This window comes from Pongo abelii, chromosome 14 (assembly GCF_028885655.2).
Source record: "Pongo abelii isolate AG06213 chromosome 14, NHGRI_mPonAbe1-v2.0_pri, whole genome shotgun sequence".
NCBI classification, from domain to species: Eukaryota; Metazoa; Chordata; class Mammalia; order Primates; family Hominidae; genus Pongo; species Pongo abelii.
Window position 1 is genome coordinate 42,055,355 of NC_071999.2, and position 16,629 is coordinate 42,071,983.

Here is a 16,629-nt window from a genome sequence, read left to right on the forward strand (position 1 = left end):
TCAGGACCCATCTAAGCAAGTGAAGCCTGACCTATGGTCCCTGCAGATGCCAAATGGAATGAGCAGCAGCTAACATTGGTTGCTTCATCAAAGGGCACATTACTTCCTGGACGTTACTTCTGCACCCAGTTGCAAAATGCACCCCTGCCACATCAAGGACAGGGAGCCAGTGAAGGTGCTGGAGAAGTGTTGATGTGTCAGCTCAAGGTAAGACAGGTGGAGGTGGGAAGGCGGTGGGGAGGCAGGGTTGGGGCTCTGAGCAGGAGCAGGGCCAGGCAGTCCTCCCAGGTCTCTGTATTTGCGGCTGATTTGCCCTGTAGCAGAAGAACAGAGACACTGTGCTTACTATGGGAAAAAGGAAGAAGAAGGAACTTACCTTCTTTTCTCTTACATTCCACTGGTGAGAGTTGGCCCCTTGGGAGTTAACCTCTGGTCACTTCAGAGGAACATCAGCCAGCACTTTTAGGAGCTACCAGGGAAGCAAAATGCTATGCTTTGCTTTGTGGTGGTTCTTCCAAGTCTGGAAATGGTAGAAGGAGCCAGAACTTCAAGGTGGGAAGAGACAGCCAAGCAAGATTCTGGGTGAAGTAGGCAGCTTCTGAAATCTGAAATGGTTCACAGTGGTCCCCACCTCCTGGATTTTTGTTGTTGTTGTTGAGATGGAGTCTCACTCTGTCGTCTCGGCTCACTGCAACCTCCGCCTCCCAGATTCAATGAATTCTCCTGCCTCAGCCTCCTGAGTAGCTGGGATTGCAGGCAAGTGTCACTGTGAGAGGCTAATTTTCGTATTTTTAGTAGAGACGGGGTTTCACCATGTTGGCCAGGCTGGTCTGGAACTCCTGACTTCAAGTGATCTGCCTGCCCCAGCCTCCCAAAGTGCTGGGATTACAGGCATGAGCCACCAAGCCCAGCCCTCGCCTCCTGTTCTTCATGTCCTTGTGTGATTCCTTCTTGAGTGTGGGCTGGTCCTAGGGATATACTACTAATGAAGACAATACTGCAAAAGTGATGGGCTGTCCTTCTGAGATTAGGTTTAAAAGACTGTGACTTCATCTCATTGGCACACGTACTCCTTTGGCTTCTCTGTTGAAGCCACCTGCCACATTGTGGGATGCTCTACAGAGAAGCCCATGTGGCAGGAAGCTAAGAGAGGCCTCTGGCTAACAGCTCTAAGGAACTGAATACTGTTAACAGTGACATGCGTAAGCTTTCTCTCTTCCTCAGTTTAGCCTTGTATGACGTAGTTCCAACTGACACATTAAATGCAGCCTGATGAGTGACCCAAAGCCAAAGAAAACAGACCAGATTGCTGACCACAGATACTCTGAGATAAAAAAGCTACTATCTGTGCAGTACTAATACAAGTACTAATATTACCTGTGCTTGTACTAATACAAGCAACTCATCAACTGCAGGCACAGGATAATAGGGGATCCCAGTGGAGTTGGAAGGCTGTGGTGGCAGGAGTGGCTGCAGGGGAAGGGGCCAGCACCTGAGAGCCTACTGCTGGCCCTGAGAGTCTCTGACAAGGTACAGAAGACCCGTGTGCTGTATCAGCCAAGTCCCACATTCTCAGAGGCATCACAGCATGGTAGAAAGATAATATACTCTGCGGTCAGAAAGAAATGAGTTTAGCTCTGTCTGAGGTGATCAGGTCAAGTTGCTTAAGCTATTTGAATCATTTGAATCTCAGTTTTCTTCTCTGTGAAGTGGGAATAATACCTCCTATTTAGAGGATTGGTTGAGCTACACATGTAGCAATACTCCTGACATACAGGGGCTCATAACACGTGGTCTTTATTTTGATGATTGTAGATTGTCGTCTTTGGTAAGCTTGAACAATTTATCTTGCTGAAACTCTTTCCAATAGACATTTACTTGACTTGATGCTTCTGAGACAACACCCTTTTTTCTTCTCCTATCTTTCTGGCTACCCCTTTTTCTTTTGGTGGCTTTTATTTTTCCTAACTACATTTTTATTGTTTGTTTTCTTCAAGAATCCATAATGGGGCTCCTTTTCTTCCTCTTCATATTCTTCCTGAGCAATCTTATCTCTAGGGGAATCATTTTTTTCCCTCTCCCAAGTCCCTGCTGGTCATAAAATGGGAACATACACCACCAACACTTTCACTCATTTAGAGGCACCCATTTGGGAGGAGTAATATTTCATCCTTCTCCACATTTCTAACCTGTCTTATATCCAGGAGTGGGAGTGACTTAACTTTTTGGTGAGATTGGAACAAAGGGTTCACTATATAACCCTAGCCTATGTTTGCTAGAGTTCTTTCTCTCTCTCTCTCAGCTGGACATTATCCAGCTATTTTGTCTGAATTGAGCAGATAAGTTCAAAGTTGTTTAAAATTAAAGAACTATAGAGTCTGAATAAACATTGTTGACACAAATGCTTTAAGAATTCAAAGTGTAAGGCTGGTATTTACTATCTCATTTCAGGTAAGGAAGATTAAATACAGTTAGATTTTTAATCTCCTAAGGTTATAACCTATAATATTAAGACTATGTTAACCTTAAGTCTTATTCAAATGTTTGTTGTAGGAAATTGTGTCAGCTCACTAAAGTTATACATTTTATTTGTCATACAAAATTGAATTTACTCACCAACCTTTTGATAATTAACCCATGACTATGACTTCATTGATCTTATTAAAATTGACCTTACCTACATTTAAACTCCGCACATTCTCTTTAGATAGGAAACTATCTCAAGCCCCTAGTTTAGATTTTTCTTCTTGCTGATTGTATAGTTAAAATAAAATGCCAAATCTCATATTTTAACACTTCCAAATGAGGTCCCAGTCTACTCTTTCCAATAATAAGGGATATATTTAGATTCTTATTTGACTTTTTTCATATTTCTTGATTGATTCTGAATCTAGAGAGGAAGGATATAACAAATCGGTCCTTCTGAACCCTAATAAAAGCCGGGTATTCACTGGGGATTTGCTTTCATTGTAACATGCCACTTGGTGGTCAGCGTTGTGAGAAGGGAGTAGATAATGCCACTTAATCCTAGCACAGGCAGCTAACAACATTTCTGAAAAGACTCTGTGTTTCTCAAAGGCCTGGATTGGCTTTAGCCTTATCAGTTATGTAGCCTTATTAATGCTTGTAATTTTGGTCCTATTAAACCCTTGGTTACTTACTATATTGAGATTGTGAACTTGGGGATCATATTTTCTCATATGCCACTTTGCTGTTACACTTGCACTTCTCCCTGTTTATAATACCCAGCTCTTAAATGCCACATAGCCCATGGCTTAGTATTTTCTGCTCAAATGCTGGCTCCTCGAGCCTTCGTTTCCTGACCCTTCCTCTCCCCTGCATTTCAAAGCTTGATTTAGTGCTTCATCTGAGCTTGTTTCTCCTGGGATATGTATCTATGGAGCTCATGACAGTGTTGTCATTAAAACATACACAAATTCTTTCTGTTTTTGCTAAGTAGATTATGAGTTCCTTGGGTGCAGAGATCATGGTTTTCATTTATGTAACTTTAGTGCTTAGTATGCTGTCAATGAATGTTCACTAAAAATAAATAAAATGAATAAACAAACTCTGTTAAGTATAGTGACCAATTGTTCTAGCTGTGGACTAGTACCGACTTATAACTTTATACTAACATAATTATTAACAGTACCCCCTTTCACTCTCACAAGTGTTCCAGTTTGGAGGATAAATTCTAGGTCACCTTATTCATAAGGATTCTTGGGGGAGATGTAGAGCTGAATTGCTTTTTTTTTTTTTTTTTTGCATCTAAGAGGATAATGTTCTCAGATTTTCTGGAAAGCAGAGACAATGATTCTTATAAATTATAATAACAAAAATATCTCAATGATAATTTTCTTACCTACAAAATGAAACTAGCTAATGGTTTCACAGATTTCTGTGAGAATATGTGTATTAGTTCACTATGGCTGCCACAACAAAATACCACAGTCTGTGTTGTTTAAACAACAGGCTTTATTTTCTCACAGTTCTGTAGGCTGGAAGTCTAAGATCAAGTTGTCTGGAGGTTTGGTTTTTCGAGGCCTCTCTGGAGGCTCACAGATGGCTGCCTTCTTGCTACGTCCTCACATGGCCTTTTCTCTGTGTGCACATCGTGGTGTCTCTTCCTTTTTTTGTAAAGACACTAGTTATACTTAATTAAAGTCCTGCTCTTATAACCTCATTGAACCTTCATTACCTCCTTTAAAGTCCCTTATCTCCAAATACAGTCACATTGGGGGTTGAGAAGTCAATGTACAATTTTGGGGAACATAATTTAGTCCATAGTATGTATGTATAAATATATGGTGTGTGAATTTGTATATCCACACCTACCAACGCATATATAAAAAGTCATTTTGAAAATAACACAATGAAGACCTTTCTGTTTTGGACAGAATAATATAAATGGGTGGTAGAAGAGTTTTTTTTTGAGATGCAGTCTCTCTCTGTCGCCCAGGCTGGAGCGCACTGGCATGATCTCAGCTCACTGCAACCTCCACCTCCTGGGTTCAAGTGATTCTCCTGCCTCAGCCTTCCAAGTACCTGGGATTACAGGCACGTGCCACCACGCCTGGTTAATTTTTGTATTTTTCATGGAGACAGGGTTTTACCATGTTGGCCAGGTTGGTCTCGAACTCCTGACTTCAAGTGATCTGCCTTCCTTGGCCTCCCAAAGTGCTGGGATTGCAGGCATAAGCCACTATGCCCGACCCTTTTTATTCAATCTCATATTATCAGATTATTTTGTTTGAGCTTTAAAAACAAATTTATTACTCTATAACAGATAATAATAATTTACTCATTTAAAATAATACATACAACTTCTAGGCTGGGCACAGTGCCTTACACCTGTAATCCCAGCACTTTGGGAGGCTGAGGTGGATGGATCATTTGAGGCCAGGACTGTGCATGGCTGTTGTTCTCCATGCTTAAGAGGCCATAGTTGTGGCAAAACCTCGTCTCTACTAGAAATACAAAAAATTAGCTGGGCGTGGTGGTGGGCCCCTGTAATCCCAGTTACTTGGGAGGCTGAGGCAAGAGAATCACTTGAACTGGGGAGGCAGAGGTTGCAGTGAGTCGAAATCGGCCACTGCACTCCAGCCTGGGCGACAGAGTGAGACTTCATCTCAGAAAAAAAATAAACTAAAATAAAATAAAATAAAAAACAAAACAAAACAAAACAAAAAAACAAGAAACCATACAAATTCTAGACCTTGTCAAGAGAAGTCCTTGTCAGGGTACCATGCTTCAGAGGCCTGCTAGACCCCTTTTTTCTGTGGAGTGAGGAGTCCATAGGCCAAAAGGACATGTGGGTGCCTAGATCTCTGGGATTTCTGCTCATTCTCAAGCTGTATCTGGGACCTCTTTGGGCCTCCTTTGAGTCTCCATCCTCCTGAGTGTGGTCTGTACCACTGGTAGTGTAGCACGGGCAATTGTTGCTTAAGAAGAAGAGTTCTGCTTCCCTCCTAACTACCATATTCTGGTGTGGAACTGGAAGGGATCCTAGGTAATTACGAGGCTATATAATAGATACAATAATAAATAGAACCTATTTTAGTTGAGGGTTTGACTTGATTTTTTACCTTTCAAATATTTAAATCTATGCTGTATGAGTCTTCATTTGTATTCTTGCTCCAGGCTCCACACATATTAGGAGTGAACTTTTTATTTTTTTGAGATGGAGTCTCGCTCTGTAGCCCAGGCTGGAGTGCAGTGGCACCATCTCAGCTTACTGCAGCCTCCACCTCCTGGGTTCAAGCAATTCTTCTGCCTCAGCCTCTCGAGTAACTGGGATTACAGGCATGCCCCACCACGCCTGGCTAATTTTTGTATTTTTAGTACAGATGGGGTTTCGCCATGTTGTCCAGGCTGGATTTGAACTCCTGACCTCAAGTGATCTGTCCACCTTGGCTTCCCAAAGTGCTGGGGTTACAGGCGTGAGCCACCCTGCATGGCCTGGGGTGAAACTTTTTAATGAGCATTTATTATTTGCCATTCACAATGCCAAGTGTCATTTATCATTTGATCTACACAACAGATAATTGGTAGGTCCTATTGCTGACCTCAGTTTACAGAAATGAAACTGTGGCCAAAGTCAACCCTGCTCAAAGAAGCAGAGTTGGGCCTGGAATGGAGCTCTGACCTCAGAGACTGAACTTAGCCCCTCTAACCTACTCTAGGGCCATTCAAAGAGTGATAGTAATTCTCATTCATTTTGAAGGACATAAAACATGAACTCATTGACCACAAATAGTCAGTTTGTCTGAAGATAATAATCGTCTGGGAATCTGCAACAAATTGTTCAGATTCCAAAATTTGCATTTTCAGACGTAAGACTTATAAAAACTGCATGCATTATTCTGTAACTAGTTCTGCCTTAAGTGGTGTAACTGCACAACGGAAAGAGTGGGTAATCTTGTTCAAATGAAAGTTTCTTCAAATAATGGAGCAAATGACTTGCAGGAATCTACATGAAACTGAAAAGAAGTAGCTCCCTATCACTTATCAAGGAGTGTTGAAAGGTATGGGGGCAGGTAGTTTTTCTGCTCATCTTGAAATGAAATGATAATGGTCGAGAATTCCACCAACACATACATATTTTTGCTCCTCTTTTTTTTGAATGTACACTACTGGCAGGCAGGATTCACACTGTGTCTTTAAGTGCAGAACATTAGCACACATCTTTACCTACATATATACTAGAACTGTTGTCTAATTTAGAACAGAGTGTTCTTCCTTTGCTCCTTATTGGGCCCTAGTAGAAACTTCACAGGTCTGTAAGCAAGGTCATTTAGTGCCTTGCTTTTTTGCCCATCATGTTTATGTTTGTTCCCAATAAGACTGTTTTGTAATTTGGAGAATGACATCTTTTTTGTTCTTTACATGACCATGAATGTCCCAAGCTCCTGATGATTTGTAAACCACAAGATATAACAGCTGAAATGTATTAGTTTAATAATAAACATAAACACAGGGAAAGTCTGATGTTATAAAACACTAATTATGCAAATTTCTCAAAATAAATAGTGGTCTTAATGATGGCAAGGTTTCAGTCCCAGCTGCTTTTCCAATTTACTTACTTCAAGAACTTCTTTGTATGTAATTTAAAAATTCCAACTTATTTCCAGGATACTTCAGTCCCTTTAAAAATTTTCTGCTTGCCCCTTTTACTTTAGCTTTCACAGTATTGCTGAGTAGCTACCCAAGCAAAGCAGGGGGGACATCTTGAATCAGAGGTGGAATCTGCAATGAAAGGATCTGTGTTATTTCAATCCCCCAAGCGAGGAAAGGGGAAGAATTTAGGATAGGCTGAAGGGCTAAGGGGACCGTGAAAGGACCTGTTGGAGGTAGATAAAGTTAGGGTGGAGAAGTCAGCCAAATTCCAGCCACTGCCTATTAGGCATACCCCCAATCCCTCATTGAGGCATCTACATTTCATACGCATCTGAAATTCAACATAAGCAAAACTGAACTCCTCATTTTGTCTTGCTCAAAACAGACTCATACCCCATCTCAGTTTATGGTAACTTCTTCCTTCTAGTTAATCAGCCCAAACATCAAGAAGTCGTCTTTGGCTCCTTTTGTTTTTTCATATATATATTTACAAAACCTATTAACTCTCCCTTTCAAATATACCTAGAATTCAACAACTTCTTGTCCTTCCCCAGCTTGGTCCTAACCACAAGCACCTGGGAACCTAGATGATTGAGGTAGAGTTTCCATCACCTCTGTTTCCATCATTTCTGCTTCCATCATCTCATTCATGTCATTTATGGTAAAATCCAAGTCTCCTCTCCTTCATCTCTGACTTCATCTCCTACTTCTCCCTCCTTTAGCCTTGCTGGTCGTCTTGCCATTTTTCAAATACTCCAGGTGTGTTCCTGTTTCAGAGCCTTTGCCCTTGCTGAAGTGCTCTCTCAACTCCATGTCTTTGCTCAAATAGCATTTTATTTTAAAGGAGATGATTTTATTCAGATTATTGCAATAGGGAGAAGGTTCATAAATAAGGAACATCTCAAAAAAGAGAAAGGGGCCTACAGCTTTACAGAGGTAGAGGAATATGGGAGTCAGGACAAAGGGTAGAGGTGAGTCCTATCTACAAGCACAGGGTGGTCCTTTGCAGTTAGTCATGTCCCAGAACATAAAGAGTGGGGAATTTCTCAACCACTACTGCTTTCCAGGAGGACAGGCCTCTAATAAAGTTCAACATTCTTATTCCCTTCAGTTATCAGCTGTCATTAAACAACTCAGAGGCGGTTGTAAACCTCCTGAGTAGGTGACACAGTCTAAAAAACAATCTTGTTGGCAGTGTGCTTGTACAACTAGTTGAACCCACTGTTGGAAGGTGGTGGCAAAGAGTAGTTGTTTGTGCGTGTGGGAGGTCACCTTAAAAGACCTCTTCTCATTTGCAGCCATACCCGGGGATAGATGATGGTGCACTGGCTGTCATAAACTGGCACTTTGTTGCAGACTAGCAGATCTTGTGACTACACCTAACACAGCTTCCTATAGCCACACATCTCTCAAAGTGGCAGAAATGAACATGCTCATTACAAACTCAAAGACACAGGCTTCGCGGGAGTAAACAGGGATCTGAAAGTGAGGCCCGGCCCTACAGATATGTCAGTTTCATCTTTTCCAGCATCATTAGCTCTAGGTGGTGCAAATGTTTCCACTTAAGGAAAATTTATTCCACAATAATAATTAATTGTATGACAATGAGATTACAGAGATTATAGCAGGCATACCCAATGAAACCTTTATACTGGCTTATCACAAAGGATACTCATGAAAAGATGCATAGGGTGATGTGTGGGAGAAGGGGCATGGAACTTCCACCCTCCAGGAGCCTCCACATGTTCAGCTATAGAAGCTCCTTCAATGGCATTTTCTAAGTGAGGGATTCTCTGACTGCCTTGTTTTTAGCTGGGCACAACACTCCTTATTCCCTCCACTGTTATTTTTCTTCATAGCAGTTATCTTCTGAGTAATTTTAGTTATTTCATTTATTGGTTGCCCCCACTAGAATGCAAATTTCATGACAGTAGGGATTTTCACCTATTTTATTCAGTGATACAGCCCCAGCAACTAGAACAATACCTGGCCTATAGTAGGTGCTTAACAAATGAATAACTAAAGATGTGAATGAACTGTACTGAAACATAACTATGGCCTCTTAAGCATGGAGAACAACAGCCATGCACAGATGGGTGCTTGGGTATCAGAATATGTCTAAGGTTAAACATCAATATGAACAGATGAAAATCATTTTATATAATTTGGTGACTTTTTTTCTGTGTTTATCACTCTTCTGTTTCTGTAAGAGGGATAACAAACATTGACCAGATGAGATTTTAGAGGTAAAGATGAGATTTGTAGGTAAAACTTAATTTCATCTATAATTTCTGAGTCAAACCTTATACCATTAAGATAGATTCAAATAGATGCAGTGGGAAGCCTTGGAAGTTTTTTTCAGGGTATATGTGAGCAAGTCTGTATGCATTGTGGGTGGTGGTGCTGGTATTGCTGGATTGGGGTGAAAATGCTTATTTCTAAACTTCTGTGATCATCTCTGATTGGAAAAGTAGCACCATCCTCAGCTGCTCCATCCTCCTGGTGGGTCTCGTAATGGCCCTAAGGAATCATGGATGTTAGAAGATGGAGGAAGAATAGAAAGGCTGTGAAGGACCCAAAGAGGTTCCACTCAACTTACACATTAATAAAATGGCCATCCTTTCTTCTTTTCCCTTTTTGATTTAAAAAGCTATAGCTGCCATTTTTCAAAATTTTTTCCTTTTAGTTTCTTTACAACTTATTACTTGCCTGGATTTTCCATAAATATTTTACATGCTGAGGGACATAGTGTTTTTAAGTCCTATGATTCTCCTGTGCCTAAACCAAGTTTCTAAATTATGTCATATGTTGGGAACTGCAGCCAGGAGTTAAAACTTGGCAGTTAAAAACTTGGATTCAGTACAGGTTTCTACTATTGCTTGGAATCATTCAATATGACCTCCTGATATGTGGGGGGCTCTCTTTCTCTCTCCCTCTTTTTGTAGTTCCTAGGGATTTTAAAGTTGGAGGACAGAGAAATACAGAACTGATGATGTACTTTATTTGGAAAATGTGTGATCTTACTTCTGCACATTTCAGATGTGTGCTACTTTTTAATGTGTGTGACCTATGAGAAGCTATAAATATGTTAAGGAAAAAAGTACATACATATAAATGTGTGCGTGCTGTTTCTTTTAAGCTTTTGGCTTTAAAATATAAAATGTTATTGTCTTTTGTCTTCATGTGGCAGAATATAGTTCCTTTTGTTACTCTACAGTAGGTTCCCAATGTAAGAAGGTTAATGACAAAGAATCCGAGAAGTTTTTTAAAAATTCTTTTGATATTTTTATTATAATGGAATTAAATTTATAATTATTTCAGTGTGCTCTGCTTGAAACATTAATAAGTCTTTGTGAGTATTAGCAGAAGTAGGAAAATCTCTTAATAAAAATATTTGTTGGTGGAAAAATCATAGTAAAGGTAAACCTCTAAATATCTATTTGTAGACCATCAAAGCATAAGCACATCCATATGGTAGGAGATAACCAATGTCTCCCTTCACGTCTACTCTTTTTTTTTTTCAGACAGTCTTGCTCTGTCACCCAGGTTGGGGTGCAGTTGTGCAATCTCGGCTCACTGCAACCTTTGTCTCCCGGGTTCAAGCGATTCTCCTGCCTCAGCCTCCTGGGTAGCTGGGACTACAAGGTGTCCACCACCATGCCTGGCTACTTTTTGTATTTTTTAGTAGAGATGAGGTTTCACCATGTTGCCCAGGCTTGTCTCAAACTCCTGACCTCGGTTGATCCGTATGCGTCGGCCTCCCAAAGTGCTGGGATTACAGACATAAGCCACTGTGCCCGGACACGTATAATCTTTTTTTTTTTATTTTCTTGTTTTACCCTCCCCAAAACAGAGACATTGAACAGTAGTTAGAATGGCCATCTCCCAACATTTAAAAAAACTGCGCTCTCCAATGGGTGAACAAAGTAAAGAGCAGTAACTTAGAATTCAGTTGAGTAAGCCACTGTGGAGCCTTAAGTGGTGAGGTCTCCTAATATCACAGTGATGTGTCTTCAACTTATATCACCTTTTAGTGGAAAAACATAATTTAATTTTTGTGAAATGAGATTCATCTCTTGGCACAACTAGTAACAGCATTCACTGAATTTCACATTCTTCTTTTGTGAACTCTGAAGACAATGAATGGTATCTAGAAGAAAAATGGAATGATGATATACCAGGACAAAAACACCTATATTTTGTTTTACAAAGCTAACAGTAGTTTTAAATCTGCAACTTCATTATAGACCAACTATGCCACAACCTTTTCAAATGGCAAGAACACAAAAATATTTCAGAATAAGTACATACTGAATAAAAGCACTGAAAAATATCTTGCTAGAGGGAGGTCAGCTTGGAAAAGTTACTACCAAAGCTAAATATTTTTCTGTTATATAAACTATACTCAAAAATAGCTTTATGAGACTGATTTCTGGAAAGGGCTTAATAGCTAAGAAACGAATACCTTAACTAACAAGGGTGGATAAAAGAAACAAACAAGCTTCCTACCCCCAACATTTGGATTTATTAAGATTTCTTCAGTATTATAGTACTAATATATCCCTTAATGGCAGAATGTGGTAATCATGGAATTAATTATTGCTGAAGTAGTTTTCAAATGAAAAAGAGAAAAAAATAAATGAAACCTGACACAATCTGACCAAACATGTGGCAATTTACAATTTCAAGGTTATTTTACAAAATGCCTACATGTACACAATAGGCTCCTGGCAGCATTTTCAGACAAATGTTCTTTTAATTTATCCTGACATTCTGTAAGTGAATAAATTACATGATTTAAAGAATTAAAAGGAAAATGAGTTTTCCTTTATCTTGCATCAGAGAAAAAGAAAAGAATGTGCAAAAAGATTGAGAGGAAGAGCACGCACACACAGATAATTCAGAGAAGCAGATGGGGGTTAGGGAGGGTCAATGATCACAGAACCTCACACAGTGTGCCCTCCAAGGGTAAAAGTCAACTGCTTATAGCCATTTCACAAGTATTTTAAATAACAATGTTTTGTAGTCAAACCCTTCAATGCTTGCATTCTTATTTGAAATCAGCCCAGCTATTAGTCAGTGGAAAAAGTAACAATACCAAGTTTTGGCAGGTGCAGTACTAGATATTTTACCACAAGTCATTAGAAAAAGAAAAATGAAAGAATACATTTCCCCTTCATACAAAACAATTATTTTAGAATAAAAACATTGAAAAAAGTTATATAATGAAATAAAATTTACTTGCAAGGGAATATCATGTAACAAATGGCTTGAAGTTGACTATTGAAAAATTGGGGAGATTTTTATTTCCTAGTGAATCAGCAAGGCATTTTTTGGTTGTTGTTTAAAAAAGTATCATTTCCTTATAGAAACAGTTTTTAGATTTTAGTGAACTTGTAAAACATAAAAGCTCCCATTTCAAAATATGAACAAAATCCCAGATCATATAGGTGTTTACGGTGATTACATTTATCTAAGCCATGTACATACATGTTCAGTTGTAAGATGTTAACTAAATTTCTGTGACAAATATGGTTGTTGTTGTTTTTAAAATACCGAGAACATGATAGAGTTAATGTGGAATTCTAAAGATAATCTGGTAGTTACTAAGATTTTCTTATGTCTTCACAGGTAAGCAGGCGGAATCTTTCCTATTCTCAAAACTGGAATTTTTGGTTACTACTAGATCAGCTGGCTTGCAGACAAGAAGCCAACCATTTTTAGAATGCTCTTTATGTGAACAATTTGCACACCCCAGGGATGGAGAAACCCTAAAAATGCTCAATCGTAAGCATTTACAACCTTCGCAGCTTGGCTGAAGACTGTCCTTCTGAAATGATATCTCAAAGAAGTCTAGTTCAAAATAAAAGGTTTTAACAAAAAATTGGCATATGGACAATGTCTCCACCAATTCGTGTGTGTCAACCATTTAGTTAATTTTTCTACTTGAATAAATGCAATAGAAAACCAGACACCATGTTTCACTACCTCAGTTAATATTCACAATTACAGCGGCTACACCTTGCGATACAGCATCACCAACGCTCCCCAGAGTCAGTTTATATTGAAATAAAGTTTTTTACACCAACTAAATGGTTGTCCACAGCCACTAGCTGGTGTACATATGAACTACAATTTCTAGATGTGGGGAGGAACAAATGCTGCTCGAATCATCTGCTCTGCTTCTTCTGTTCCTCATTCACGCTTAGTTATCTTTCACATTATTCTTGTTTTTTTCAGTTTGCTTGCCTGTCTGGGTTTGGGCCTGCTGACCCTGCCCACTGGAAGAGGTTGCCTGCTGTGCTGCTTTATGCTTTAACATCGTCCAATCAAATGTGTAGTCATATTGGTGGTTCAGGGTCCTGAAAAGAATGCGGAATAGCTGCCTCAGATACATGTAATCTGGGACTTCCTCAAAGCGCAGCCCACGACAGTAGTTCAAGTACATGGCGAATTCTGCAGGAAACCCCTTACATAAAACTTCAACAGGGGTGGACGTCTTCTTCTCACTAATCTTTTCATATTTTTGTTTTTTTGTCATAGCCCTTAGTCCTTGCCACGGCAGGCTGGTTCTATTAAAATACATGAAAACGTAGCCTAAGGATTCCATGTCATCTCGGCGGCTCTGCTCAATACCAAGATGTGCATTGATGCTGGCATATCGGACAGTGCCAATGAGGTGTTTATCTTCTCTGTACGGTATGTGTTGCCTGGTCCTGTTGTCTCTGTACTTTTTGGCCAAACCAAAATCAATAAGGAACAACTTATTACAGTGACGCCCAGTACCCATCAGGAAGTTATCTGGTTTAATGTCTCGGTGAAGAAAATTCTTTGTATGCACGTATTCAATTCTGCTGATCATCTGGTCGGCTAACATAAGTACAGTTTTCATGGTGAACCTTCTTGAACAGAAATTAAAGAGGTCTTCGAGGCTGGGTCCCAGAAGGTCCATGACTAGCACATTGTTGTCTTTTTCCTGACCATACCAGTGCATGTGGGGGATGCCAACCCCACCTTGAAGAATCGTGTAGAGTTTGCTCTCATACAGCAACTGGGGGTGCTTGACCTTCTGAGATTCCAGCTTCACTGCTACTTCCTCGCCGTTGGTGGTGGTGATGCCCAGATAAACGTCTCCAAAGGAGCCAGACCCGATCTTCCGCACCAGTTTGTATTTCCCTCCCACAACGAGTTCGGCCTTGGAGCCGCTGTTGTTTGCCATCCTGAGAGGCAAAGATGGAGGCTGGGCTCAGCCCTGACCCCTCTAGGGGAGGATGGAGGCCTCCGGGGCCCGCCGACCCACAAGGCTGAGGGTGAGGGCTGCTGGAAATGGCCACCGAGGCCTTTCTAGGTGTTACAGGGCCCGGAGTCAGCCTGATCCTTGCAGCACACCAGGATTTCCGCCAGGCCACAGTTTGCGAGGGTTTCTCAAGGTTGCCAGCCTGGGCCACCACCTCTTTCTGGGTTGCGGTTGCTGCCTCGCTGTCGTGGCGACGTTGCGGGCTGAGAAAGGGGGCACAGCGAGTTGGGGCAGCGGTACCGCTGCCACCACTGCCAACGGCTGTGGGCCAGAGGGCCCGGTCACGCAGCCGGCGCCGCCATCTTGTTCCTCCGCCTCAGCCAACCACAAATCGAGAATTTTTGGAGACGCTGTTATTGTCTGAGTCCTCTGTTAGGTGTTCCACTCATCTCACTCCATTTAACACGAACTTGCTAGTCTTGTAAGGTAGCTGTTATTTTCCCTGATTTGTTGGGTAAGAAAGGCTAAGTCTCAGGTAAGCGGCCTAAGGTTGCAAGAGATTGCGGGCGAGCTGGAATTCAAAACTGCCTAGGCTTACTTAACTCGAAGCTCACCTTCTTTCAACTTAATCGTGCAGAAATGGGAGGCTTTTATAACAAAGATTTTCTTGTTTTCGGGCCCAGTCATTGTCCCACCTACTTCCCTAGCCATCATGTCTCCCTGGGTTAATGTGAGTCGGGGTGCCACCTCTTGAGCTTTTTCTCTGCTATCTCAGTGGTTGCTTCTTTATTGAGTTTAGTCAACAAGAGTTACTTACTGCTAGTTAAATTGAAATGTCTTTTTTTTTTTTAAGCGATCCTTTTGAAATTTTTTCATAGAGTGCTTTGAATTTAAATAGGATTCCACAGAGAAGTTCTGGCAAAACTGACTAAATGAAGGATTAAAGTAAAATTTAACCAAAATATGGAGAAGAAACAGACGCCGGCAGTTCTGAGCATTTTCTCAGAAGAATTGGGGCCAGCACTAGCAGAAAAAGCGGTAGCATTTCAATATTTTTATGAAAGTTCACATCACAAATAACAAAACCCGTGCGATTATTTTGTTTTATGAGGAGATGGGATAGGAACTGAGTATAATCCTAACGGGGCAGTAGCAACTAATTTGGGGGCCAATGGCAGAAAGGCAGGAGAGAGAGGTGCAGCTTTGAAAGCAGGTATTCCCACTTTACTGTCTCACATAAGTTAGTGCTGTTCCTAACTTTTCTGACCTGCATCAATCTATGGCGAGAGAAGGAGCTGGTTTGAGACATAGACGGGCATAGAACATTATAAAGTCCTTTAAAACATTTTTAAAGTCCGCTTCAGACAAATATGTGAGGTGGGTAGCACAGTGTATTACTTGGCTTTGCAGCAGGAACAACTCGCAAATCTCAGTGGCTTACAATGACAAAGTTTATTTTATCATTCAGGTTTTATGTAAGCTGTAGATCAGCTGCATCTCTGCTTCCTGTGTCCTCTTTGTTCTAGAATGCAGGCTGAAAGAGCAGCCTCCTTAGGAGCATGCTGTTCTCATAATAAAAGGAGTGGCAAATGTTACATTCCACTGGGCAAGACACATCACATGGCCAGGTCCAAAGACAGTGGGGTGAAAATACATACTCCTCCCTCAGGTGGGTAGTAATACAGTATACTGCTGGCATATTTTATTATTATGATTGTACTTCTTATTTTATACAAGTGGAAATCAAGGCATAGAGAGGTTAGATGAATTGCCCAAGACCACACTACAGACAAGTGTCAGAGGCCAATTTGAAACTGAAGTCTGACCCAAGGTAGTTACTTTTTATACCGTACCAACTAGAATGGCATTTCTTTCATTTACTCATCCAACTTTGTTGAAATTTGCCTGGAGAACAATTTCCTTTCTAATAACCTAGAACAAAATTTATGTTGTTAACTCAATGCCCATTATGCTTCCTTCCCTTTCAGTCTTCCAGTCAATGGCTTCAACACGAACCTTGAAATTCAAATAATCTCTATGTGAGAGAAGTCACTATTCAAAAAAGTTACAGATAACCCATACATGGACAAAAGCTTGAATTAAAAAATCCCCTTTCAATACTGGAACTAGAATAGTTTAATTATAGTTTATTAATTGTTTACTAAGTCCCATACTTTTTTGTACCAGTTAAATAAAGGCACTGTCTATAAAGGAGGTCAAGTGTAACTTATAATGGTGGTTGGGTGAACCTTCATTTACAGGGAAGTTGTGAGCAT

The 16,629-nt window shown here is 40.5% G+C and overlaps 2 protein-coding genes across 2 annotated transcripts in view; one reads left to right on the plus strand and one right to left on the minus strand.

The window, feature by feature from the left end:
• The window catches only part of LOC112136064 (uncharacterized), an 83,280-nt gene that overhangs the window by 31,683 nt on the left and 34,968 nt on the right, over positions 1 to 16,629 (plus strand). Inside the window, exons 4-6 of the mRNA XM_054529342.2 lie at positions 47 to 207; positions 12,748 to 12,903; positions 13,660 to 13,815. Of these exons, the coding sequence (XP_054385317.1) occupies positions 47 to 207; positions 12,748 to 12,840 (254 nt within the window). The 3' untranslated portion in view covers positions 12,841 to 12,903; positions 13,660 to 13,815. The remainder of the gene's footprint in view (positions 1 to 46; positions 208 to 12,747; positions 12,904 to 13,659; positions 13,816 to 16,629) is intronic.
• On the minus strand, positions 10,921 to 15,824 carry CSNK1A1L (casein kinase 1 alpha 1 like). The gene is made up of 2 exons (XM_002824178.5): positions 13,105 to 15,824; positions 10,921 to 11,266 (listed from the first exon to the last, which is right to left on the minus strand). The coding sequence occupies exon 1, from the start codon at positions 14,333 to 14,335 to the stop codon at positions 13,322 to 13,324; it is 1,014 nt and encodes a 337-aa protein (XP_002824224.1). The 5' UTR covers positions 14,336 to 15,824; the 3' UTR covers positions 10,921 to 11,266; positions 13,105 to 13,321.